Raw genomic sequence first — 27863 nt, 5'->3', positions numbered from 1 at the left:
TTCACAATTACCTCATTTTTATTAGTATGGATTTGTATGAAAGTATAAGCATAATCACATACAAAACAAAATACAGTAATTATTAGAGGCACTCACACACAATGTTTAGTATTTTTCTGTGTTTTACTTTGGAAGGAAGCCACAGGGACGTGGTGTTAAAACACAGAAACACATCAAGACAGTTTATAAAACAGATTGGAATCTTTTTCACTCTTTGATATAATGTTCAGGTCAGTAAAGGTGTCAAAGTGAAGCCACACACATGCTCAGATACAAGTCACGGTACATACTGAATATGTCACTTTACAAAGAGCGGATTTTTCACACCTGGTTTGCTAAGTCGATTTCATGACTTCTAGGATTGCAGCTGCGTCTCCCCGACCGTTCAGTTTTCTCAGGAGTATAGAATTCACCAGGGAAATTGAATTACTCCGTACAGAAACTGTAGATGGCCAGATTTGTCTTTATATGGAAAAAAAGGGTCCAAGCTAAACAAAGGGCACAGTGAACAAGAACAAAAACTTAATACTTCATATTTTAAACAACGGATGTGCCTGCAGGAATTTAATTTATCAGGATAAGTATTTATTTCACCTATACTTACAATTAAAATACTACCTAAATACTACATACTAGTATTTTCACATTATGTCTTTACCCCTGACCATTTGTTCATTGAATAGTTTGTATGTAAGCAAGATTACACAAAAACTACTGGACGGATTAACAAGAAACTTGATAGAAAACATCAGGCATATGTAGGGGACTGATATTTATGAGCGTGTGCTATGTGGTGCAGATTTGTTTTTATTAAAATTGATCTTAGTTGTGGTTCATCTGATAGTTAAATAATGTATTTGCTTATTCAGTCTTATTTTCTTATTCTTCTTATGCCTTCATAAAAGCGTAACTCCACTTTCTCCCCTCATAACCTCAACATGCAACATATACACTCGAGTGTATAGTTGGTATGTTGAGAGGGGGGGGATCCCAAAGCACAAAGCAAAACTATTCATTGAATCTTGAATAAATGGACTCCAGTTCAGATGCGATTATGAGCTGCAGCTTGTAGTGGCCGCTGCTGCCGACATGAGGGGCAGCATGTGGGGAACAGGAGGTCAAACATCAGATGGGACCATTACTGACCCCTGCAGCACACCACACTGGGGACTCCATGAGGGAATCCAATTTAGCCAACTAAGCCCTCGACATCTTGTAAAAGTCAACAAGCTGCCACTCATATTTCCCTTTAGTCCCGTCCGCCACTTTGTCCTCGTCTCCCTTCACTCTGTCCCCCTTAAACTCCCCTGTTAGAGCGCGGGGACGAGTATTCAAGATGGTTTAATGGCTCAGAAAAGGAAACTGCTTGGGAGGAAATCCCGATGTCGATGAAGAGATTTAAACTAAATCAAAGCAAAACTGAGGGAAGCTTCAACTTGCAAAAGAAATGTGATACTATGAGGTGCAGACTGTGAAGACAGCTATTCAAACTAAATAATAAATTCACAATATAACTATTTACGTAGCTCCAAAGATATTTGATTTATCATTTTCCTCTTAAAGACACTCTTTGGATCAAGCAGAGTAGAAAACAGTGATCGTTTGCCAGCGGTTCCCAAATGAAAGATAAGGTATGACTCGCCCACATGTGGATGTTGTTAAGTTTGACATATGTGCGCGGGTTCAAAAAGGTGAGACAAAATCTGTGAAGTTTCAGGAACTGCATTTACTTAATTCGATTAGTCACTGCATAGACGTGTGGAAGAAAAGAAGTGAGCCTCTGGAAAGACAAAGTGATGGATTTAAAGGTCACATACATTTACCTTTGGAAATTGAGGGTAAAGATTTCAGGGTTATAGCCACTGTTCGCCCCTCTACAGAATTTGGTTTGTACATTTATGGTTCCCAGAGGTTGAAGCTTGCGGACTTCGGTACATTTTCATGTAGCATTTATCAACTGAGGTTAAAACTAATCCAGGGAAATATCTCAACATCAGAGATTTCATCACGTGTGGATAAATGGCCGCACATCTTGATTTTACCGACTCATTGAACACATCACCAAAGTGAAACCCTTTTATTTTGAGGCCATATTCAGTCTCTTATGTTTTTTCCCAACTGAACTTACCTGACTAACCCTAACTAACCCTATTTTAAAAAGGGAAGAAGATCCAGTTAAAGGATTTTATTTGCCATAGCGACGCTTTGACCACAAGGATCTTATTTATCAAACTTCTGAGGAAGAACCTGGTGCCTGTAACGTCTCTACAGCAAATGAAATCCAGAGTTTATCAGTGAGCAGATCCATTTTCAAACTTCTGTGATATTTTGTTGAGACATCCATCCATTTCCTTTCCATCCATTTCCTTTCCTTCCTTCCTTCCTTTCCCATGTCTTGGAGGAAATTGTATTTGAAAGTCCTGTTATTTCTTGTTAGTTCTCTCTTATACATCCTCACACATTGACTTTGACAGCCTGCCAATGTCATATACTGTCAGTGATCAAACAGTGACTGCTACTCCCATCACTGATTAACACGATCATACACTTACATGTTTAAGACTCCTCTGAAGACAGAAGATGTGAAACATGATGTGTCACCTCCACATAACGTGTCAGTAGTGTGGAGAGCCGGTGTCTTGGGTCATGTGGTGTTGGACACACGGCTCTTTTCTCTTTGAAGTCTCTGTACTGTAAAATACCACCTATGACAAATTACATGTTGTGGGTGTGTGGTGAGTGTTGCTATGTCTACAGCAGGTCTGGGCTCTGGTCTCTGCTGTGGACACACTGACTGACAATGATGAATTTCTCCCCTAAAGAGCAGACGTGGGAGATTACGGCTCCGTCCGTCTGCACAAAAGACAGAAACCTGACCTCTTGTATCAATGAGAGCCTCTTTCATGCCAAATGAGAACCATCCTGTATTAGAGATGGCGGATTATGGTTATCATTACATTTATGTGTCCCATGCAGAACATGCTGTCCAAAATTCAAGTCCAAAATTTAAGTCAATGCCATTTTTATTGAAAAACAAAGAGAAAAGAAAGTAGAAAGAGGAGGAGACCTCGATTTTTGATTTATACAATAAGATTCTTTCTTTTTTTTTAAATGACAATTAAAATTTTTTGCTAATGAAATGTTTTATTGATAATAAATGATGCAACTGATAAACATTTTACGGAATAAACCCAGATTGAAGACAGATGCTGATGCAAAATGTGTGTAACGTGTACTTGATATTATGCTGCCCTCTAGCGGTGAAAATAAAAAAAAATACTACATTTCAAACAGGACCGATTAGAGAGAGAGTTCAGGAGAATGTATTTCAAAATATTCTGTAACACCTATAACTTTGTTCCATAGATGTCTGAATCATTACTACACTTATCTGTGAAGTATATCAAGAGTATATCATAAAATTAAACTCGTACTATTTTACATCGATCACAAGGAAGAGAAATATCCACCAATTTTTAAATCAATGCACACAGGTTAAGCTACTGCTCAGTGATGTGTGTGTGTGTGTGTGTGTGTGTGTGTGTGTGTGTGTGTGTGTGTGCGTGTGTGTGTGTGTGTGTGTGTGTGTGTGTGTGTGTGTGTGTGTGTGTGTGTGTGTGTGTGTGTGTGTGTGTGTGTGTGCCCCTTTCATTAAATTTCCCTAAGTCAGAGCTTTAGCAGTCAGCAAACAGAGGAGCAGAGTCACCACGGAGGTCAGTTGTCCTGCAGCACTGCTCTGTCTCATTCCATCTGCAAGAGAAGAACCAAATTCTAACTTCAGCTTTTAAATGAAGACAGATGGATGAACACTGCGGTCTAATGTCCTTTAACACGCACATGAACCTTTTAACCCCCTGATTAAATCTGCGCAGATATATCATCAACAAGAATACAGTTACCTTGTTTTTGGAAGAGTGGTCCTATTGAGATCTCTGCGCTGTCATGGTGAGAAACATCCCTTGCTACTCTTGTGTGAAGACCAGGGTAGCAATGCTGCGGGAAAAACAATATGACAGGTTTTCAACTGAAAGTAGATTAGAGTGGCTACAACAAATCAACGAGGTTTTGTTTCCGGGATTGATCTTTAAACTTTACTCCGCAGGTCAGGTGGTACATACAGCTGTGCAGTTGCTGTGTCTCAGGAGACAGAGATGGACCTTGCAGTGCAGGTAGATGGATGTAAAGTTGGTGAAGGTGAACATCTTGAAGGAGAAACGGGCGACAGTGGAGATGCCGTTCTGAACCAGCTCCACTGTACCATCCTCTTCATAAGGACACCTGAAAGACAGGGAGGACTAAAGTATGTTGTAATAGAGGGTATGGGTATGATGAATTAAAGAAGGGTTACTTAAACAGCTTTACTCTTCACTAATGAGATTCCAGCGGACGGGGTAGCTGGCATCATTGAAAGGCGTCGCCCAGCACGAGTCCAGAATGGTGGAGATCTGCCGTTCATCAACTCCCATCGTCTGCACCTCGATGTACAACCTCTGATCGATTTCCATTTCTAGATTTCGGCTTCTCGTCAGCGGGAAGCGGAAGTCAGCGTCCTCATAGGGGATCATCCTCAGGTGATAGAGACCTTGGCCAAATGGAAGCCTCTTGTTCACAATGCTACACAAAAACATGACACAATGCAATTTACTCAGATTGTGATACACTTAGATTGTGTGTAAGGAACATTGTTAGGACAGTAAGTAGTAGGATTAATGAGTATTTTTGTCAGGTATGAAAAAAAAGGTCTGGCAATAAGTATGCTGACATTTTCAGAACAACATGAGAGTGAGAGAGCTCCAAAATCTGTATTATATTACAAAGTCAAACTCTTACATAGCTCAAAATCAGCTACAAAATGTGAGCAAGGTGGTACAGTGGTTATCACCTCTCCATAGGGTTGATGCCAACATCCATCGACAGGGCCTGGGCCAGAGGATATTCACAGGAGAAGTGCAGCTGAATGCTCTTCTCACGGCTAATGAGGTCATCATGAGGGTCGACGTCGCCTTGAACGGTGTTCTCATAGATGAAATGTGTCCCATTGCTCTATGAGAACAACATGACGAAGAAGTCAAACCATATTTTTAATGGAATATGATTTTTAATCATTCATGCAATATGAAGCTGTTGGTTGGAGAGTTTGCTTGTAGACAGTGTTCACGAGATGTATGGTCTGTACCCTGAGAAGTGTCCCACACAGCTGGTCATCATTATTGAAGTGGAACACCAGTCGTCCGTCCTGGAGAGAACCATTGCAGGAGTCGTCCCGCAGGTGCAGGGAATCAGGATGGAAGCCGGCCTCAAACAGCTGGCAGCGGGACAGCGACATGTTGGCTGAACTACTGACGCAAGTGATGGACGAGTCTGTGAAATAGAAAGGAACTTACAATGAGGTGCAAGTGACAACATGATGTGTTTTTGAGCTTGTGCAAGGATTTGAAGTTAAAGTCAGTGATGTGTACATAACTGTGAATATCATTGACTTTTAAAGATCACTGAAAACCCTAAAAGTAGTAGAAGAAATCAAGTATGAGTTGAATAGACAGCGATTATCAGTGGGAGAGACTTGTTACCCTCACCATAGCTCTCGTTGTTGGGCCGTTGGTGGTGTTCGTCACACACGCAGCCGTAAACTCCGTCCATCTCACCGCACCACTCATGCTCGGAGCAGTCCTGCTGTTCACAGGGGTCTGACTCAGCTGCAGAAACCGTGGAGAAAGAACAGAGGAGACTCAATGGGTCATAGAGAGAAGAAGTTTCCTTCATTTTTCTCCGTGATCAATCCACAACATACCACATTGCAAAGCCGGGCGCCACTCTGGGATGTTCAACCCCAACACCGAGCAAGTACTCTCATAGGCTGAGATGGCAGAACACAGTATGCCATTGGCTGGAGTGTAGAGGCAGAGATCATAGACACAGGAAGTGAAGAACGGTTGGGGGTCAGAGTGCAGGTGACAGGCTCTGAACGGGCCACTGGTGTTGGAGATGATGCTGCACAGCTCAGTGTATTCTTCCATGAAAGCACAGTCATTCAATCCATCATCGTTTTCATCATCTGTGGATCCACATCTAGAAAAATGACAGATCATGTGCTGCCATTAGTGTCTGCTGCAGTTTTCATAAACCTATCCTACATGTTCTTTTCATAGCAGCTCACCCTGATTGGCTTGTCGGTGCCTTCCAGCTGTGTCCAAACTCATTGTCATTTTGTGCCAGCGTGCCATTGGGCAAGACTTTATCATCTGCAGGATCATTGTTGAAATTTCCACACATCCCAGTGACTCTGTTTTGATGATTTGGGCCGATTCTGACCAGTAATGTACTGGTGCCGTCAAACTGGACCACCAGGTCAGTGGAATTGACCACTATGTAGCTTCCCTGCCTCACAATGTGAGCTAAAGCTCCTGTGGTGGTTGGAAGAGAAACCACTCTTCCATTTACCTGGAGGGAAGAGAGATTAGTAAAAGACAAGAGTGATGCTGACACCAGACAAACGTAGAAAGTTACACAATAACACAATAATAAGTCCATACCTTTACTCTTTTGTTGGGTCCAATCCTGATATCCACTCTCTCTGGTTGATTTGAGAGGAATATATCCACTGTTGATACAAATGACACACGGTTGTTGCCACGGTGATTATTGGTGGCCACTACCTGGAACTGGGTTTCATTTGTGCCGTGGCCCACACTCTCAGTGATGGTGTAAGAGCAAGTGCCCTGGAAATGAGCCAGTGCCCCATCAAAGGTGTTGTAATGTGGATCCCCCCACACGGTGCAAGTGGACAATGCATCGAAACAGCCCAGCTGGCCATTTCTGATGGTGCACTCTTGTGCAGGCGTGCAAGATGCAGCAGAGCAGCGCAGGTCGTTTGGAGCATGACATTCACATCGCTCGGAGCAGCCGTCGGTCCAGAAGGACTCACCCGCCTGCAGCGTGGGAGGAAAAGAGACACACATTACATAATAGGCCAAATGGGAAATGCACAGTTGGACGTAACAGTGAAGGCTGCGTTCTGTTTAGTTGAGCCACGTCTCGGTACTGATGTTGTACATGCTTGGTCTTTTAATGGAACAGAGCCAATAATAATATCGTTCTGAATCCACCAAGTGACAGAGAATCCAAACTTAATTGTTTATTCTGGCCACAGAGGTTGATTGTCAAGTAAGCCTAATCCTGGAATGCTACCTGGGAGGTTGTTCCAGCTGCTGCATTCCTGGTTGAGCAGAGGTTATGATTCATAGTTTATACTTTTCTGTCTAATTTAAAATATCATATTAAATAAAAATAAAACGAATGGGATATTATGTTTCACTGGAGGATACAGAATCAGATCAATGGTAATTTGATTCTGATATGATGTTGCTAGCTCAAAGAGCATCACAGTGCAAAAACTACAGGTTTTCTCAAGCATTCTTCAGCATTTTAAGTAACATAGTAGCTCTGTGGATCATTTTTTTATATTTATTGAGATGTGACTTACATCATAGTAGAAGCCGTCATATTGGCAGCCACAGTTTTCCACAGGGACACACCTCGTCCCACTCCTGACGAACCCCTCATCACAGAAACATCCCTCAGAGCAAACCTGCTCACAGGTGGCATCAACGCTGCTGGCACAGGTGTGGCCACAGTCGGTACCACACAGCTCATAATGGCTGTTGACTGGACAGCTAAGTCCTTTTTAAGTGAGGAGAAAATGGTAAGTGTCAGAAGCTTATGAACAAATTATTTTAACCTTTTGTCCGAAGTGGATGACTAAGTCTGAACAAATGCTTGACTCACTGCAGGTGGTGTTCTCTCTCCAAGGGTAGATTTGAACATTAGCAGACTGACAGGCACTGACATAAGCTTGAATGGCCCTGCACAGAAGATCTTCACCCGCATTTCCCGACACACAAACGTCAAACACACAGTCGTTGAAATATGGCGCCGGGTCCACTTCCTCGTGGCAGAAGCTGAAGGGGCCGTCAGCTGCTTGAATCACTTCACACTGAGCTCTAGCAGGGCGCTCATCGGTACACTGAGGGCAGGAGGAACCACAGCCATCGCTGCAGGTGTAGTTTCCTGCCACCTTCCAAGATGTTCCAAACTGACCTGGAGTGGGGACTATTGCTCCAGATGGGGTGCGGAAGTCATCACTTTGATTTCCATTGAAGTTTCCACAAAGTCCACATGTTTTTCCTCTGTGTAGGTGACAAATAATTAAGTAGATGCAGTGTCATAAATCAGAAGATACGTGATAATGAACATGACACATGAATCATATTGTAGCTTAGGTGAATGAGAGATACCTGTAACTGGCAGGTACAGAGATGAACACTGTACTAGATCCATCGTAAGTGACACTCAGGCCAAAATCAGCACTGACAAATACACGAGATCCACTTGCATAGATAGACACATGACTTCCATTTAAGAGAATAGGTAAATTTCTGTTTACTCCATTGACCTAAAAGGGAAATTGGACGAAAGATCAGTTGTGCTTTTTGCAACTTTCACATATTATTCTTCCTTCACCTTATTTTCTAATCAAGATCACATGTATTTGCTTGCACTTAGATTTAATCTAAATGATGCATGGCAGTTATCTGATAAAAAACTTTCATGCAAGATTTGAATGACTTACTTGAACCACATCCCTTCTCTCCCTTAAAATATGCAGTCGGTAGCCCCACACATTCACAAAAACTTCAGCTGTGATTTAAACTGGCATCCCATTCCATGGCTCATTCTTAGCCTCCACTGAAAAATGGTGAAGTCCATCAGTGTCATTACAGAGGGTTGCAAGAACATATCGGCAGGTTCCCTGGAAGTCAAAGGCCTTGCGATCAAATGTGAGGTAATGGGGGTCTCCAGAGGCAGAGCAGGTGCCATGAGGGTTGGGATGGCAGCCAAACTCGCCCCCCACCACACGGCAGGACTCCTGGGGACCACAGGAGCTGGGACTACAGTGCACTAACCCAGTTGTGCCATTACAGGAACACGAGCTCTGACATTCTTCACTGTCCCAGAACTGTTCTCCACCTTGCCGATAGCGTCCATTGTGATGGCATCCGCAGGATGTTGGTGGCACACACTGGTTGCCATTGAGGACAAAACCATCATCACACTGGCAACCCTCCTGGCACACAGTGTCACAGGTGAATGGGAAAGAGAGGCTGGGGCAAGTGGAAGGACAAGCGGTTTCACAAAGTTCATAGCGGCTGTTTCGAGGGCAGGTTTGATCTAGAGGATAACAAACAGGTTGAAAAGGTCATTACATTGTTTTATACCATATTTAAAGTTAACACAACAGGAGGAAAAGTGCTTACCACAGCCCGTTGCATTCCTCCAGTGTGGCAAGGCGACGCCCTTCTGCTGACAAATTAGTGCATAATCACGTAGGACCTCACAAAGTGTGGATGCTGGATCACTAGAGCCTCCCAGGATCTCCATGCACACTTCCACATGCGGCCTTGGGTCTACCATGGCCCAACACTGGGTAAACGGCCCCTCTCTTGAGCCAATGATTCCACAGTACTCACTGGAGTTGTAATTTGGTGTAGAATTATTATTTACACTTTCTACACAGTGTGCAGCGAGGGAGCCGTCTCGCCAGCTGTCTCCAAAGACCTGAGAGCTGTTGACCGGAATGCCATTGGGTGTGCGGAAGTCGTCATGTGAGTGACCATTGTAGTTACCACAGAGTCCACCCAGGGAACCGTTGTAGACACCAGGTGCAGTGACACGCACAAAGTGAGGCCAGACTGTCTGCACGGTCACACCGAAGGACGTGCGAATGATGATACTGTGAATGCTGCTGTGGTAGATTTGGATTCGGTTGGATGCTGAGCTGAAAGGTAGTCTGATCCGCTGACCGTCCACCTAGAGTTTCAGACTTTGTAGTTAAGACTTCAAAAAAGTGATATGCCATTAACTTTTCATGGGAAAAATATAAAACAATGTTATGAGAAGAGACACTAGTACACACAGATTCCCTTACCTGAACCGTGCTGCTGTTGGCCATCTCAATGGAGACTTGTGTTCCTTCTGCCTCAAACTTTAGCAACCTTGCAAAACCGTGTTGGCCTCTGGGTACTTTTTCTGCTGTCACCACAAAGTGGGTGTGAGCAGACAATCCCATCACTTTGGCAAGAGTCAGGCGACACGCCCCAGGATACTGGTACATCAGTCCATCAAATGTTTGATATGACCCTGGTCCCCTTGTCCAGCATGTTGCATAGCTGTTAGGTCTACACCCTCTTTCTCCCTCCTCGACCCTGCAGGACTCAAGGGGACTACAACTATGTGAACGACAAGTCATGCGGCCAAAACTGCAGCTACAACGTCTTCCACAGTTATTGTCAAGTATCACAGTTTGTCCAGAGCTGTAGTAACGATCCTCAAAGCTGCAGCCACACTGAGCATGAGGGACACAGACCCCAGCACTGAGGATGTAGCCTGAATTGCAGATGCAGCTCTCCTGGGCAGGGAGAGGGCAGTTGTGGGTGGAATTGGGATTGACACAGGTAGCTGGACATCCTGTGCCTTGGGACTCAAAGTGGCTGTTGGCTGGGCAGGGGATTTCTAGACAAAAACATAAAATAGACATTGACCTCATGAAAATGTTGAAATGAGGTTTTAACATAATGTTAAATGAGTGACATACATACCACAGAATCCTGATCTCCTCCAGCTTGGCAGCTGGATACCATTCTGCTGACACTGACTTGCGTAAACATTTAGGGCTTGACACAGAATGGGCTGGTACCCTTCTCCTACACAGAGATCATACACACAATTTTCCACAAAGGTCTGTGGGGGAAGTAGTTGATGGCAGGCGGCAAAAGGTCCAGAACTGCTCTGGAGGATACCACAATGGTCTGCATTGCTGTATAAAGCTGTCTGCTGTTCAGTGCAGGCAGCACAGTCCTGTCCTTCACATTGTGCCTCGCATCCAGGCTCATCATCCTCTAATGCCTGCCAACTGTTGGCAAATACCAAATCAGAGCTCACGATTTCACCTTGGCGAGTTTTAAAGTCATCCCTGGGGTTGTTATTGAAGTTTCCACATAGGCCACAAGTTGCATTCTGGTAGGTGTAGGGCAACTGGATTCTGACAAACAAACTTGTGTAATAAGAAACCTCCAAGCCAAAGTCCGTACTGACGATCACTGAAAAACCTGACTGGTAAACCTGGACAGTTCCATTATTGAGGTAAAGCGGAGTGGCCACAAAATTTCCATTTATCTGTAAACACACAAGCATTTTAAATGTAAAAAAAATACATTTGGTTTTGTATATAAATACATACTGAGATTAACTGTGGTCAAAATCACCAACCTTGGCTTTACCATGATGTCCCTTCAGAAGTTCAATAGTGTCATTGTACACGAACACTTTAACCAATCCTGTCCAAGAGACTCGTGTACTGTCCCGATGCTCGTTCTTGACCTCTACTCGATAGTACGGCAGCTCATGACCACATTGTTCCGACAGAACATAAGTGCAGGCACCTTGAAAGGGAAACCTTTTGCCATCGAAAGTAGTATAATGTGGATCACCGCTCACGGTGCAGGTGCCTTTCTGCACCGTCTGGCAGGAGAACTGAAAGGCACTTGGGCGGCAGATTTGGGAAAAGGAGCAGGGTTGACTGAAACACTGCAGCCCTGCTCTGGTGCAGGTGCACTTCTGTGCGCAGGTTCTGTCACTCCAGAATGAGTCTCCAAGTTGCACAGGTTCACCTTGACAGAAATCAAAAGAAATGTTCACTTTAGGGCATCAATTAATTTGTGCGGGCACTACTGCATTTAAACCATTTCATCTGTGAGAGAAAAGTTTGCGAATGAGCATTGCACACACAATGACTTTACAATTTGGATAATCTCATTTATTATTGTTTAAAGTAGGGAAGTTTGAGTGCTCTATATAAACTGTTTGCGTCATTTATTGGGTCAAAAACAAGCCAGGGTGTATTGTGTTGCCAGTATATAGCTAAGGAGTGGCCACCACTGTTTCACTGATCTGAGTTTCACAATCGGACCTGGAACCAATGATTTCCAACATTGGGTCATATGTTGGTTCAGTGTTGGGCAGTTTTGTTGCACAAGACTTCAGATTTGGGCTAGTTTATTGACCAATGTGTTGGATTACCCTCATGAATGGGGCATAGTGCACAGCAGTAATCCTCCTCTGTGTCTGATTTACCGTTAAAAGTGCAGCCTCTGGATCCATGGTCTGTCCGGAAGGCCCAGCGACCGGGTACATTCACATTGCTTCTCAGGCGGAAATATGAGCTACTGCCTGTTGCGGCGCCAGTGAATGACCCGGGAATGGTGGAATGGTGAGCAGAGCTAATTGTATCATAGCCAGCCTGCAAAAACAAAAACATCAAATCATATAACTTTATGAAGTTAATCTCGTAGTTAGTCCTGGCAACTATTCATATAATAACTGAAATGAATCAGACCTGCACAGATTTCGAGGTTGAGGCTATTATCCCATAGTTCATCATGACAAATGAATACTGGCCTCCAGAGATCAACACGGCTTGGACAGTGGTGCTCTAGAAAATATGAATGGATTATCATATGTACAGCTTTCTCTATGCTCTTCTGTAGATACTATACATATATATTACTTCCAATTTATTCATATTTCAATATCATCACAACAACAATGAACATTGACAAGAGGTAATTTTTCAGGTAATGCAGGATTAGGTTTAAAGAGTAAACTACAACTTACTGTTCCTGAGTTTGGAAAGTAGGCCACCCCATACCACGTTGCAACAAAGACCCAGTTGGCATTGAAGTTAATGCTTGGGAAGTAGGTATTGATGTCCTGTGTAGCTTGTTGGAGGACACTGCCACTGGTGTACTGGTTGTAGTAGATGTGACCATGTTCCCTGTTGTCCAAATCGGTCCAGAATGGAGCGATGATGTCTCTGGAACCATGCATTGGAAACCTTTGAGGCGTGAAAGTACCTAATGCAGCTGTAAAAGTCAGATGTCCATTCTGGTTGACCTGCAAATATGAGTCAACAATCATCAGCTGCAATTTAGTAATATAATATTCTATAATTCAATGTGAAAAAGTTTTATTGTACAGTTTGTAATCTGTGGTGTGGAAATTTCATTCAATAGGGAAATATAAAACAAGTAAATTATTTTGTCTGATAAATTCTACATACATAAATGTAATTATATGTCTGTCCAAAATAGACAAAAGGTCTCTGCAGAGTAATCCGTGGAGAACTTCCATCATCTGATGCAGGACTTAAAGTTCCAGATATTGGGTAAAGGGGTCCTAGGAAAAAACAGAGGGTCACACACAATAATGTATAATATTAAGTATATTGGTCTGGAACAGCACGAGGATATAGTTGGTATTGCTATACTGACGTGGGGCAAATTATTTGAAACACCAGACATTTAATCTTTACCGGAAATGTATGAATGACTGTATTACTCTCATACACTGAAGTGATGAAAACCACATTTTAAAAAGGCGTCGAGAGACGTGAACTTACTCACAACCTGAGGAGTCCCCAAACCTGTCAGGGAGACAAAAGAGGCAGATAAGGAAAGAGATTTGTTTCTGTGTCAATGCAACAACAAAGGATGATTAGATATAATGATAATTATAATGATAATAAGAAGAAGTAGAATTTGTATTTACATAGAGCCTTTAACAAAGTGTAAAGATGCTGGTAAAATGTGAAAGAGCAAATAAAAGCGAAAACTAAAAATATAAAATCACATTCAAATATAAAATTTACATCGTAATCACACAATAAAAATCAGATTATTAAATAAATTAAATTACTTACTTATCGTCCCCAAAATTAGAAGTGACAAAAAGATTTGATTTGCCATTCTGGTTGGCTCCGGAATCAAATCTGTTCAAACAGTAAGAAATGTATTAACATTAAGACAAGTATAAGCTAAATACTGCAAGTACGAATTTAATATAATTTAAATGTTATTGAATGAAAAAACATTCAAATTTGACTTCTTTAAAATAATCACCTCTTACCACTTATGCTGTTGCTCTCATTCGTGTGAGACGTCAGGGCTGAATCGAGGCTTTAAACAGTAAAAGCTGGCGTGGTTCCATCAACCTCATTCACTAGTTACAGATTTGTTCAACGTCTTTTTGGCTCATTTCAGTGGATTAAAGTGGCAGAATCAACTTCCCCCCAGATAACCAATAAACCAAACATTTCTTTATGCACAAACAATGACAAAAATGTTTTTTGCTATGTGCAGCATAAGCATAAGAAAATGTAATCGAATACTGAGCATTTAAGGCTCAGTATTCGGCGACGGACCTTGCCCCACCACTTAGTAGTTGTCGAAAGGGTATTTCTCAATGCCAGTTTATAGGATAGAAGAACTGTGACGGTGAAAAGCTCTGCAATAACTTTTACTGCCTTAGAAACTGAATATATTGCCCCATGTCCAATGATTTACTCAGTGAATAATTCTCACCATATTAGGGATGGGTGACGTCCAGAACATGACGTACAGAACCTGAGACACAGTTGAACTCTCATTGCATGTTGATGATGCAGTTGAAAGTTCAGACCGATTCAAAGACTGTGCACTGCTCCACCATACCACAATAAAATAATTCATAAGCAGCCATGTTTATTCCGTCTTTATTCTTTGGTTTGAAGATGCTCCTTCAGGTTTCTGGTCCCTGCAAGTTGTTTTACATAAGTCTTACTGCACTCTCATTGCCTGGTGTTGTCACTGACTCATCTAGAGTCTGCATCATGTCATTATCCCCCCTTGAGTTGCATCTTTGAAGAGTTCACACTTTGCGATTGGCGTCCAGTGATCGAACGCAGATTTAGCTCTGATCTGGAGCGTTTGTCAGCGACTTCCAAAACTCGTCAGCGACTTGAAAGTCGGGCTAAAAACTCTGATGCGTGAACTAGGCTTTACTTGGATTGAATTATACACTGATACTTGGTCATTGATACGCTCTGCATCTTGTGTAAAGGTCGTTTATTATAGTTATGCAACTGTTTCATTCTGTTTTATTGCCTTCAATGTTTTATAGCTTTTTATTGTAGTCTTTAATATAGTTGTTTCGTTTTTACTATAAATTGTCAAAGTAGTTTTGTGTTTTATGTGAGTAGTAAAGTTTGGCAGACAACCTATTTCCTCCTCTGGGGCAATTGAGACAGGTTTGATTGAACCTGGATTCCCAGTAGGAAATAATAATTGTATCATTCAGCAGGAACAGGAGCAGATAAAAGATATAATAGCTTTTATAAGCGGTTATCATCCAAAGCCAAGCCTTGTCCTGGAGGACGCCATGCATTTCCTGATGGCCTCAAAGAAAGAAGAGATTGTCGTGTCAGAACCAATCCTCTGTTACTCACAAAAATTAAATAAGGTCAAATAACAGTAAATTGGGAAAGAGATGGTTCACGGTCCGAAAACACAAATCAAAGCATTTTATTCAACCGATCATTGCTAAATTCAGAGTTGGGATCAGCCTTTTTAACTAATGAATGAGTTACTCCACCAAGGAGGTCACAGTATGTCTGCATTTCTGTTTGTCTGTGAGCAGGATTATGCAAAAACTACTGAACGGATTTTATTGAAACCAACAAAGATCGATTACATTTGGGCCCGAACTAAAGGGTGGATCAAATAATTTTTATCAACGTCTTTGACATTGCATCTCTTTCTTTTATTTGACATTTTATCGATCATAGAAATCCTTGCATTGTAAATGTAGCACTTGAGAAACCTCCACTATGAACAATCACGCATTTCCAGTGTTCCCACAATTGGGTTTGTGTTCAAAATCTTAGCAAATACATTAGATCTATCCTCCACACATAAATTCTTTTTTAATTACACTTGGAACCTTTATTTATACATGATCATTTGATTAGACACGGTCATTTTATTACATTACATATCATTTAGCTGACGGTTTTATCCAAAGCAACTTACAATAAGTGCATTCAACCATGAGGGTACAAACCCAGAACAACAAGAATCAAGAAAGTGAAATTTCTTCAAAAAAGCATGGGATTGAATCAACGAATATAATCTGTTAGTACAACAAACAAGTGGTTTCAGCTTCATCATGCTGTATGTAAGTGCCCCCTAACCCTAATTTACTGATGTAAATCAAATTTACTTAAAAAATTGAGTTATAATCCAAATATGTTGATTAATTTTAAAATAGCGATCATCACTGATCTCCCTAGACCAGAATTTTGGCGGTAAGCAAACTGAGCAACAGGGTCACCAGCGGAGTCAACAGGCCTGGGGCAGAGCTTGTCTCCCTTGATATGCCGCCTGCAAGAGAAGAATCAGAATTTCAAAACATGAATGAAATCACACTCAAGCTCTTTGTCATCTCCAAGAATGCAACGTTATGAAAAGATAAGAGAGCTTTACCACTTGTTCTGTCCGTTAGGCTTAGGGGTCCTACTGACAGGTATGAAGTGTCATGGAAGTTTACGCCTCAACTCGCCTGTGGTGGCCTGCAGTGCAAAGGCAAAGAAATACGAGAAGCTTATGCTAATTCATCTGCTGACAATTGCTGCCATCTCTATGCAACATCAAAGAGCATCAGCATCACTAGCTAATTAAAACCAAACTTATCAGGAAAAGCTGACCCCTAACATTGCTGAGTAGGGGTTTATGACATATCCTTTAGCCAGCCACCATATATTTTTAATACAACTCACAGCTGTGCAGTTGTTGTTTCTCAGAAGACACAGGTGAACCCGGCAGTGCAGGTAAATGGAAGAAAAGTTGGAAAATGTGAACATCCTGAAGGAGAAACGAGCCACAGTGGAGTTGCCATTCTCAATCAGTTTTACTGTCCCATCCTCTTCATTAGGGCACCTGGAAGACAGGGAAGGTAACATTGTGAAAGAGAGAAAGAGAGAAATCACTCTTAAGATGAAAGAGTTGCAATAGTTCCTTTACTCTGAACTGATGAGATCCCAGCGAACAGGGTAGGTCTCCTGGTTGACTGGCGTGGCCCAACAAGAGTCCAAAACAGTGGAGATCTGCCGCTGATCGACTCCTTCCGTGCGCACCGCCACATACAATCTCTGGTCTATTTCCATTTCAACATTCCTGTTGCTGGTGAAGGGGTGGCGGAAGCCAGCATCCTGGTAGGGGATCATCCTCATGTGATACTCCCCTTGGCCAGCTGGAAGCTTCTTCCTCACAATGCTATGAAGAAAACACGTACTGACTTTAGAAGGAATCCATTGACAGGTATTTGTTGACTTCCAAGCTCAAGAGTCTTAATTGGAAATGCATTAAAAATTAACCTATTTATGAATTTAAATGGTGGGTGATGAGTGTGAGTAATTGTGAGTAATTACACAAGGTTTCCTTCCACTGTTTTATATAATTATTTTTGAAATACTTAACAATTGACACTCTAGTAACATCTTATACACCATGACAGACCTTGATGGACCAAAGTGATGAAATCGATCAAATACAACATATAGAGGAAATGGGCTGGTTACCTCTCTACAGGATTAATGCCCACATCCATAGACACGGCCTGAGTCAGAGGGTAGACACAGCAGAAGAGCAGATGGATGTTCCTCTGGCGGCTGATTAGTCCATCATGAGGGTCCACATCGCCCTGGATGGTATTCTCATAGATGAAATGGGTTCCATTGCTCTTCAAATTGAAATGACAAAACAGTATTAGTTGGTTTGGAAATAAATGATCTGAAATTATATTCTGTATGAACTGATCACGAGTGACTGCACCTTGAGGACCGTGCCGCAGTGACGCTCGTTGTTGTTGAAGTCGAACACCAGTCGTCCATTCTGAAGAGCACCTTTACAGGACTCCTCTTTGAGATGGAGGGCGTTGAGTGAAGGCCGGGGCCTAAAGAGCTAGACATGGACACGGACATGGTGCCTCGCACTACCGATGCAAGAGATGGATTTGTTCATGAGAGAGAGTTAGAAATAAAATGTGTCTCTTTAGCTTTTAGAATTTCGTCTCGTTTTAGGCCACATGAGCTTTTATAATATGTGTATCTGTTCTGTAAGTGTCAGTAAGAATGCCTTTGTCAACAGTGTTTTAAGAGGCCTCACCGTAGCTCTCGTTATTGCGCCGATGGTGGTGTTCATCACAGAAGCAGCCGTAAACCCCGTCCTTCTGACCACACCACTCATACTCTGTGCAGTTCAGCTCTTCACACGGGTCGGATGTGGCTGTGGAAGTAGTGAGGAAAGGACAAGAGGAAAAGTTACGAAACGGAATAAGTCAAAGTAGTGCAAACGGCTCGCTCTATTAACCTATTGAGTTATTGTCTCATTTATCATCTTGGCTATCAATTAGTTAAGTTCAACTTTACCACATTGCAAAGCCGGACGCCACTCAGAGATGTTCAACCCCAAAACGGTGCAGGTTCTCTCATAGGCTGAGATGGCAGAGCACAGCATGCCATTGGCTGGAGTGTAGAGGCAGAGATCATAGACACAGGAAGTGAAGAATGGCTGAGGGTCAGAGTGGGAGTGGCAGTCGCTGAATGGGCCGCTGGTGTTGGTGATGATGCTGCACAGCTCAGTGTATTCTTCCCTATAGATGCAGTTGTTCAATCCATCATCGATCCTTTCATCAGTTGATCCACATCTAGAAAAGGCATCATACATATTTACTCTTGAAGAGACTGACTTTGTTTACTTTGCTACAACATTCTTCTCTGTAAGATTTCAACAATCCACTTATATGAGACTTGTAAACAATGTTTTAAATGTGTAGTGGTGAAACTGGGGAAGATACTATCTACTCTATGTAGAGAAAGTGTTTTAACTGACAATGATAATTCGGTGGTGGAATATCCTAAATAAGTTCTTTTCATAGCAGCTCACCCTGATTGGCTTGTCGGTGCCTTCCAGCTGTGTCCAAACTCATTGTCATTTTGTGCCAGTGTGCCATTGGGCAAGAATTTGTCATCTGCAGGATCATTGTTGAAATTTCCACACATCCCAGTGACTTTGTTTTGATGATTTTGGCCGATTCTGACCACTAAGGTACTGGTGCCGTCAAAATGGACCATCAGGTCATTGGCAACGACCACTATGTAGCTTCCCTGCCTCACAATGTGAGCTAGAGCTCCTCTGGGGGTTGGAAGAGAAACCACACTTCCATTTACCTGGAGGGAAGAGAGACAGACAAAAGGTGAAGAGGAACTTGTTCACACCAGACAGATACAGTGACATGTTCATTCTTAGAGTAATCACAGGCTTACCGTTACTCTCTTATTTGGTCCAATCCTCAGATTCACTCTCTCTGTTTGGTTTGAGAGGAATATATCCACTGCTGACACATATGACACGCGGTTGTTGCCACGGTGATTATTGGTGGCAGCTACTAGAAATTGGGTTCCACTGGTCCTGTTGCCAACACTCTCAGTGATGGTGTAAGAGCAAGTGCCCTGGAAATGAGCCAGTGCCCCATCAAAGGTGTAGTAATGTGGATCCCCCCACACGGTGCAAATGGCCATTGCACTGAAACAGCCCAGCTTTCCATTTCTGATGGTGCACTGTTGTGCAGGCGTGCAAGATGCAGCAGAGCAGCGCAGGTCGTTTGGAGCATGACATTTACATTTCTGGGAGCAGCCGTCTGTCCAGAAGGACTCACCCGCCTGCAACATGGGAGGAGAGGAGACACATGAAAACTTCCAAAATTTAGCATTTTCTACAATAATAACACAAAAAACAGTGCTGAGAAGAATGGAAAATGTTATATAGCACACATTAGTTACTTATCTTGATTGATAGAATGAAGACTTTATGTTTATTATGTATGTATGTAGCAAATATGTATTCCTGGTTTAAATAATCTGATGACAGACCAGGCAACTTCACTTTTATTAAATGAAGATACAGTTTTTTGATAAGCATAGTGATGGGTGACAGACGCAGGAAGTGGACATCAGGATTCTGACATCTAAGAGAGCTGCTGAATAGCTCTTTACCAATGGTCAATGGCCATATGTACAAAGACTGACATATTTGCAGAATTTATCTGATAGGAACTATTCAATATTCTACTGTTCAATTTTCAAGCATATTGATAGAAATCTTGTTTTATTGTTCATTTGTATGACTTACATCATAGTAGAAGCCGTCATATTGGCAGCCACAGTTTTCCACTGGGACACACCTCGTCCCACTCCTGACGAACCCCTCATCACAGAAACATCCCTCAGAGCAAACCTGCCTGCTACAGGTGGCATCAACGCTAAGTTGGCACAGGTGTGGCCACAGCTGGTACCACACAGCTCATAATGGCTGCTGACTGGACAGCTAAGTCCTTATTAATTCAGGAAAGAAAAGGTGGCTATTAGATGGCGGTCAGAGATTTAAAAATCTAATACAGTAGTTCAGCCAGCTCTAGTGATGCATGAACGGGTTTGACTCACTGCAGGTGGTGTTCTGTCTCCAAGGGTAGATTCAACATTGCAGACTGGACAGGCACTGACATGTTTGAATGGCCCTGCACACAAGATCTTGACTATATTTCCGACACACAAACGCCAAACACACAGTCGTTGAAATATGGCGCCGGTTCACTTCCCCGTGGCAGAAGCTGAAGGGCCGCCAGCTGCTTGACCACTTCCACACTGAGCTCTAGCAGGGCGCTTCATCGGCACACCGAGGCAGGAGGAACTACAGCCATCGCTGCAGGTGTAGTTTCCTGCCACCTTCCAAGATGTTCCAAACTCACCTGGAGTGGGGACTATTGCTCCAGATGGGGTGCGGAAGTCATCACTGTGATTTCCATTGAAGTTTCCACAAAGTCCACATGTTTTTCCTCTATAAGGATGATAATTAATTGGGAAAATTCAGTGCCATTAACCCGGTAAAATCAATCAATCAAACATTACTTGTGTTGCCCCTTTAATGTACAGTAGGTTAGTGCAATACAAAGACAAAGACTTGAACTATTTACAACTAAAACACTACTGTGAAAGTTGTTAGTGATTTAAACTCTGAATTGCAAATACCTGTAATGTGATGGCACCGAGATGTACACTGTGCTCCATCCATCGTATGAGACGCTGAGGCCAAAATCAGCATTGATAAATGTGCGTGATCCACTTGCAAAGATTGACACATTTCCAATTAACAGAATTGGCAGATTGTTAATTATTCCATTAACCTAAAACATTGGAGGAAAAATTGCAAGAATAAGCTAACATATGTTATTGTTTTACTTAAAATTAGTTGGATATTTGTGACCTAGATTCAGTTGCCAGTATTCTATGGTTATCTAACTACTGTAAAGGCAACATTTGTGAATTACCTCAAAATGATCTTAAATGTTTCTACTGAGATTATGTGTTACCAGTTACACAACTTTGCAAATGCCAATGTGTTTGCAGTAAGACAGAGCCCAAACTCTGGGGCCTCAAAAACTGATAATAATCTTTCAAACATTGTCTAACTCACTTACCACACTCCTCTGTTGTGCTCTGACACACGCAGTCGGTAACCCAATACATCTACAAAAACCTCAGCTGTGATTGAAACTGTCCTCCCATTCCACGGCTCATTCTTAGCCTCCACTGAAAATTGAACTCCATCAGTGTCATTACAGAGGGTTGCAAGAACATATCGGCAGGTTCCCTGGAAGTCAAAGGCCTTGCGATCAAATGTGAGGTAATGGGGGTCTCCAGAGGCAGAGCAGGTGCCATGAGGGTTGGGATGGCAGCCAAACTCGCCCCCCACCACACGGCAGGACTCCTGGGGACCACAGGAGCTGGGACTACAGTGCACCTCAACCTCCAGTTGTGCCATTACAGGAACACGAGCTCTGACATTCTTCACTGTCCCAGAACTGTTCTCCACCTTGGCCGATAGCGTCCATTGTGATGGCATCCGGCAGGATGTTGCGGCACACACTGGTTGCCGTTGAGGACAAGTCCATCATCACACTGGCAACCTCCTGGCACACAGTGTCACAGGTGAATGGGAAAGAGAGGCTGGGGCAAGTGTGGAAGGACAAGCGGTTTCACAAAGTTCATAGCGCTACTGAGGGGGCAGGCTTGATCTAGAGGATAACAAACAGGTTGAAAAGGTCATTACATTGTTTTATACCATATTTAAAGTTAACACAACAGGAGGAAAGTGCTTACCACAGCCCGTTGCATTCCTCCAGTGTGGCAAGGCGACGCCCTCTGCTGACAAATCAGTGCATAATCCCGTAGGACCTCAAGCAAAGTGTGGATGCTGGGATCACTAGAGCCTCCCAGGATCTCCATGCACACTTCCACATGCGGCCCTGGGTCTACCGTTGCCCAACACTGGGTAAACGGCCCTCTCTTGAGCCAATGATTCTATAGTACTTTACTGGAGTTGTAATTTGTTGGGAGAATTACGATTTACACTTTCTACACAGTGTGCAGCGAGGGGAGCCGTCGTCAGCTGTCTCCAAAGACCTGAGAGCTACACTGGAACAAGCAGCTGGGTGTGCGGAAGTCATTATGTGAGTGACCATTGTAGTTACCACAGAGTCCACCTAGGAACTGCTAGACACTCAGGTGCAGTGACACGCACAAAGTGAGGCCAGACTGTCTGCACGGTCACACCAAAGGACGTGCGAATGATGATACTGTGAATGCTGCTGTGGTAGATTTGGATTCGGTTGGATGCTGAGCTGAAAGGTAGTCTGATCCGCTGACCGTCCACCTAGAGAGCCATTTAAACAGCCAGAGTCAGACATGCTTGGAAATAAGACGTTCATTCAAAAAATCCAAAATGTATGTATTTGTTTGGACCTTCGTCCTTTCGTGTTTCTTTTGTCTTCAGTTTTTGTAATATCCTTAATTATCTTACCTGAACCGTGCTGCTGTTGGCCATCCTTAATGAGACTTGTGTTCCTCTGCCTCAAACTTTAGCAACCTGGCAAATCCAGGGCCTCTCTGGGTACTTTTTCTGCTGTCACCACAAAGTGGGTGGAGCAGACAATCCCATCACTTTGGCAAGAGTCAGCATACCCCAGGATACTGGTACATCAGTCCATCAAATGTTTGATATGACCCTGGTCCCCTTGTCCAGCATGTTGCATAGCTGTTAGGTCTACACCCTCTTCTCCCTCCTCCTGCAGGACTCAAGTGGGACTACAACTATGTGAACGACAAGTCATGCGGCCAAAACTGCAGCTACAACGTCTCTCTTACAGTTATTGTCAAGTATCACAGTTTGTCCAGAGCTGTAGTAACGATCCTCAAAGCTGCAGCCACACTGAGTACGAGGGACAGCTGGGGACCCCAGCACTGAGGATGTAGCCCGAATTGCAGATGCAGCCTCTGGGCAGGAGAGGGCAGCTGTGGGTGGGAATTGGGATTGACAGGTAGCTGGACATCCCAGCCTTGGGACTCAAAGTGGCTGTTAGCTGGGCAGGGATTTCTAGACAAAACATAAAATAGACATTGACCTCAAGGAAAATGTTGAAATGAAGTTTTAACATAATGTTAAATGAGTGACAGACATACCACAGAATTTGATCTCCTCCATTGGCAGCTGGATACCATTCTGCTGACACTCTGACCTGCAAGCGAACATGTAGTGCTTGACACAGAATGGGCTGGTACCCTCCTCCTACACAGAGATCATACACACAATTGTCCACAAAGGTCTGTGGGGGAAGTCGTTGATGGCAGGCGGCAAAAGGTCCAGACCGTCTCTGGAGGATACCACAATGGTCTGCATTGCTGTATAAAGCTGTCTGCTGTGCAGTACAGTCAGCACAGTCCAGGCCTCTGCATCGGATCCCACATCCGCGCTCATCATCTCCTGGTGCTTTCCAACTCTGGGCGAATACCACATCAGAGCTCACAATGGCACCTTGGCGAGTTTTAAAGTCATCCCTGGGGTTGTTATTGAGGCTCCCACATAAGCCACAGGTTGCATTTTGGTAAGTGTGGGGTACGCTGATCCTGACATAATGATATGCGTCGTAAGAAACCACCAAGCCAAAGTTAGTACTGATGACCAGAGAAAAACCTGACTGGTAAACCTGGACAGAACCATTGCTCAGGGAGAATGGAATAGCAGCATAACTTCCATTGACCTGTAAGCACAGAAACAGGCAAAGACGTCATTGTTAACAATACAGAATACATAAAAATACTATATAAAGAGGCGGTAGGCTTGTTGTGAGGTTGATGCTTACCTTAGCCTCACCACGATGTCCTTTGACGAGCTCGATAGTTTCATTGTTTACGAACACTTTCACCAGTCGTGTCCAAGAGACTCGTGTACTGCCACGGTTCTCGTTCTTGCCCTCTACTCGATAGTACGGCAGCCCACGACCACATTGTTCTGAGAGAACATAAGTGCAGGTACCTTGAAAGTGAAACACTCTGCCATCGAAGGTGCGGTAATGTGGATCACCACTAACGGTGCAGGTACTTCTCTGCACCGTCTGGCAGGAGAACTTAAATGAAGCACGACGACAGATTTGTGAAAAGGAGCAGGGTTGCCTGAAACACTGCAGGCCTGCTCTGGTGCAGGTGCACTTCTGTGCGCAGGTTCCATCACTCCAGAATGAGTCTCCAACCTGCACAGGACTCCCTTTGAGAGAAATAAAAATAAAGGTTATTTGAAAGGCTGAGGCTTCTGTTACTATTTAACCATTTAACTTTTTGGGGGCATTTTTGCCTTTAATTTCAGAGCAAACAGTAGAGTGGTGACACAAAAGAATGAGAAAGGATGAATGGTCTAAAACAATTTGACTTACAGAAATACTTAAGTGTCCGCATAAATTCATCTTGACAAATCACCACATTCCCTGCACAGCTACCTTAGCTTTGTGCATATAAAACTCCTAATCATGGCTTATTTGTTGATCACATATCTACATTACATTAAATAAGTATCCCCTCTGGTTCTGGTCTACCATTAAAAGTGGCAGGCCACTTCATTCATGCAGGTCTGTCCGGAAAGTCACGACCGGGTACGCGACGCTAAGGCCAGACTGAAAAACTCTTGCATTTCCACTGAATGATCCTGGGATGGTGAGATGGTGAGGAGAATGGGCCGTGTCATATCCAGCCTGGAAACACATGTTGCAAAGACACAATGAAATGTTTGTTTTCTTTCTATTTCTTCACTGCCATTACTGCAAGAACAGCATGGAAACTTAAAAACATGTTTTGCAGTTGTTTTTATTTGTAAGCACTAACCTGTACAATGCGGCTTGTTGCTGCTATTTGACCGTAGTTCATCAACACAAATGAGTAACTGCCACCAGAGATCAAGACTGCTTGCACTGTTGTTCGCAAAAATGAGTTGTTTTTACAAATAGTAATTGATAGAACACACATTCACAACAAAATCAAGTATTTCCCCAATAAAACAGCTGACTTACTGTGCCACTTATTGGAAAGTAGGCCACCTCATACCATGTAGCAACAAAGACCCAGTTGGCATTAAAGCGCAGTGATGGGAAGTAGGTATTAATGTCCCGTGTAGCTTGTTGGAGGACACTGCCACTGGTATATTGGTTGTAGTAGATCTGACCATTTCCTCGGTTATCCAAATCTGTCCAGAATGGAGCGATAAAATCTCTGGATCCACGTAGTGGAAACCGTTGAGGTGAGTAACGATTCCATGCAGCATTAAAGGTCAGGTGTCCATTGTGGTTCACCTGGAAACACATAAAACAGTATTTAATAATAAAGATTTAGTGGGGATTGATCACAGACAACCGTACAAATATCAACATATTTATAACATAAATGATGCAAAATGTTTTATGTTTATGTTTCACTACATACTATTTGCTTCTCCAAACCATTTTGTCTTTTTGTCTTTACAACTAAGATCTTGAATTGGAAGGGATTGTCTAACCAGTGGATGCAAATGGGATTTGTCCACATAGAATACAACAAAAACAATTTTTACATACATAGATCTGATTATGTGACTGTCCAAAGTAAACAAAAGCTCGTTGCAGGGGAATTCGAGGTGAACTTCCATCATCTGATCGAGAGCTTGTTCTTCCATTAATTGGGTAAAGGGGTCCTGTGTAAAGAATGAAAGAAGTGACATTAAAAAATAGAACAACCATATTGGTGTTATTATCATATAAAATTTCTAGATCATCACACCTAACCATTAATATCCTTGTTTGATCCTACTTGCAGAAACCCTGTATTTTTTGTGGTCTCTTAAAGAAATGTACTGACCGACCAGAACAGATCTTTTTCATGTCAGAAAGCTTTGCATGTCCACACGTTTTCCTTTTATTAATAATAATAAGCAAAACTTAACAAAAGGGCCAATTAATTGAGACATGACTTAAAGGTTCATTGTGTAGGATTTAGTGACATCTAGTGGTGAAGTTGCACGTTGCAGCTGAACACCCCTCACCTCACCCTCCCCTTCCAAAAATGATAGAGAGCCTGTGGAAGACTTCAGTTGTCATGAAAGTTCATAATAATTAGATAAGATAATTAGTTTGTCCAATTCTGGCTACTGTAAAACAAAAACTGCCGTCTCCATAGAGAACACCAACCCCCGATGTAAATATAAAGTATTTAAATACAAAGGGCCCATTATAGGGTAAAGGAAACAACAATTCGTAGAATTTAGATGAAACACACACACAATGAAAACATCACTAGGATTACTTTATTTTCAATTTCTGCCACTAGATCCCTTTCACCTAAATCTGACACATATTTTAAAGCTACTCAGTCTTGCTAACAAATGCGACACTGGTAATGGATGTGATCCGGTGGTAAAAGGTAAAACCCTGGCAACACCTGCTTTGAGCTGACTGACCTGAATGTGTGACTACCCTCGGAAGAGAATGAACAAAGAAAAAACTCAGAGATTATTCAAACTTCAACTTACTTCGAGCCTGTGGTGCCGTTGTAGCTCCTAAAGCAAATGATTAGATATAATTAGACAAAACCATGAGATTTTTAACATCAATCAACATAGATGAGTCAATGAATTATGTAAATACAACAACAAATGTGTATCTCGTTCACCTTGACCTCAGATAAATCAGTTCCAAAAGTTTACAAAGGCAAACAAATACAAAGAGCTTATTAAAATTTCCACTTACTTGTAGTCGGTGTTGTCATAGCCATAAAGCAAAATGATTTGATAAAATTAGAAAATACTGAGACTTTTAACTCCAATCAACATAGATGAGTCAATGAATTTAAGTAAATACAACAACAAATGTGTATCTCGCTCACCTTGACCTCAGATAAATCAGGTCCAAAAGTTTACAAAGGCAAACAAATACAAAGAGCTTATTAAAACTTCAACTTACTTGGTCGGTGTTGGCGTTGTAGCTATTAAAGCAAATAATTTGATAAAATTAGAAAAACTGAGACTTTTAACTTCAATCAACATAGATGAGTCAATGAATTATGTAAATACAACAACAAATGTGTATCTCGTTCACCTTGACCTCAGATAAATCAGTTCCAAAAGTTTACAAAGGCAAACAAATACAAAGAGCTTATTAAAACTTCCACTTACTTGTAGTCGGTGTTGTCGTTGTAGCTATTAAAGCAAATGATTTGATAAAATTAGAAAAATACTGAGACTTTTAACTTCAATCAACATAGATGAGTCAATGAATTTAAGTAAATACAACAACAAATGTGTATCTCGTTCACCTTGACCTCAGATAAATCAGTTCCAAAAGTTTACAAAGGCAAACAAATACAAAGAGCTTATTAAAACTTCAACTTACCTTTGTAGTCGGTGTTGGCGTTGTAGCTATTAAAGCAAATGATTTGATAAAATTAGAAAAATACTGAGACTTTTAACTTCAATCAACATAGATGAGTCAATGAATTTAAGTAAATACAACAACAAATGTGTATC

The 27863-nt window shown here is 42.3% G+C and overlaps 1 protein-coding gene and 1 long non-coding RNA gene across 2 annotated transcripts in view; both read right to left on the bottom strand.

Annotated features, from left to right (window-relative positions):
• Positions 1-3661: 3661 nt before the first annotated feature.
• LOC118100948 (IgGFc-binding protein) overlaps positions 3662-27863 on the bottom strand; it is a 38133-nt gene continuing 13931 nt past the window's right edge. Inside the window, 68 exon segments of the mRNA XM_047338432.1 lie at positions 3662-3750; positions 3894-3993; positions 4119-4278; positions 4363-4614; positions 4883-5043; positions 5177-5361; positions 5577-5696; positions 5792-6069; positions 6158-6441; positions 6534-6929; positions 7484-7680; positions 7786-8186; positions 8295-8452; positions 8630-9228; positions 9315-9867; positions 9986-10569; positions 10656-11232; positions 11326-11726; positions 12190-12355; positions 12452-12547; positions 12730-13008; positions 13175-13290; positions 13514-13537; positions 16261-16310; positions 16620-16865; positions 16950-17201; positions 17507-17667; positions 17760-17863; positions 17866-17976; positions 18093-18212; positions 18356-18633; positions 18873-19156; positions 19253-19648; positions 20118-20249; positions 20252-20319; positions 20429-20529; positions 20531-20576; positions 20579-20605; positions 20608-20822; positions 21014-21168; positions 21459-21791; positions 21793-21861; positions 21863-21954; positions 21957-22002; positions 22005-22040; positions 22125-22180; positions 22183-22378; positions 22380-22426; positions 22429-22535; positions 22537-22697; positions 22845-22891; positions 22894-22930; positions 22933-22970; positions 22973-22999; positions 23002-23130; positions 23133-23181; positions 23184-23273; positions 23275-23343; positions 23345-23417; positions 23500-23567; positions 23569-24081; positions 24184-24651; positions 24976-25065; positions 25196-25292; positions 25382-25659; positions 25921-26036; positions 26871-26897; positions 27513-27536. Coding sequence (XP_047194388.1) covers positions 3662-3750; positions 3894-3993; positions 4119-4278; positions 4363-4614; positions 4883-5043; positions 5177-5361; positions 5577-5696; positions 5792-6069; positions 6158-6441; positions 6534-6929; positions 7484-7680; positions 7786-8186; positions 8295-8452; positions 8630-9228; positions 9315-9867; positions 9986-10569; positions 10656-11232; positions 11326-11726; positions 12190-12355; positions 12452-12547; positions 12730-13008; positions 13175-13290; positions 13514-13537; positions 16261-16310; positions 16620-16865; positions 16950-17201; positions 17507-17667; positions 17760-17863; positions 17866-17976; positions 18093-18212; positions 18356-18633; positions 18873-19156; positions 19253-19648; positions 20118-20249; positions 20252-20319; positions 20429-20529; positions 20531-20576; positions 20579-20605; positions 20608-20822; positions 21014-21168; positions 21459-21791; positions 21793-21861; positions 21863-21954; positions 21957-22002; positions 22005-22040; positions 22125-22180; positions 22183-22378; positions 22380-22426; positions 22429-22535; positions 22537-22697; positions 22845-22891; positions 22894-22930; positions 22933-22970; positions 22973-22999; positions 23002-23130; positions 23133-23181; positions 23184-23273; positions 23275-23343; positions 23345-23417; positions 23500-23567; positions 23569-24081; positions 24184-24651; positions 24976-25065; positions 25196-25292; positions 25382-25659; positions 25921-26036; positions 26871-26897; positions 27513-27536 — 12305 coding nt within the window.
• Positions 16162-16487, bottom strand: LOC124851220. Its single transcript, XR_007032306.1, has 2 exons — positions 16413-16487; positions 16162-16310 (listed from the first exon to the last, which is right to left on the bottom strand). It is a non-coding gene; the product is annotated as an uncharacterized LOC124851220 (long non-coding RNA).

The sequence above is a fragment of the Hippoglossus stenolepis genome, chromosome 21 (genome assembly GCF_022539355.2).
Source record: "Hippoglossus stenolepis isolate QCI-W04-F060 chromosome 21, HSTE1.2, whole genome shotgun sequence".
NCBI lineage: Eukaryota > Metazoa > Chordata > Actinopteri > Pleuronectiformes > Pleuronectidae > Hippoglossus > Hippoglossus stenolepis.
Note: the sequence above shows the minus strand (reverse complement) of the source record. Positions and strands in the feature narration are given on the sequence as shown.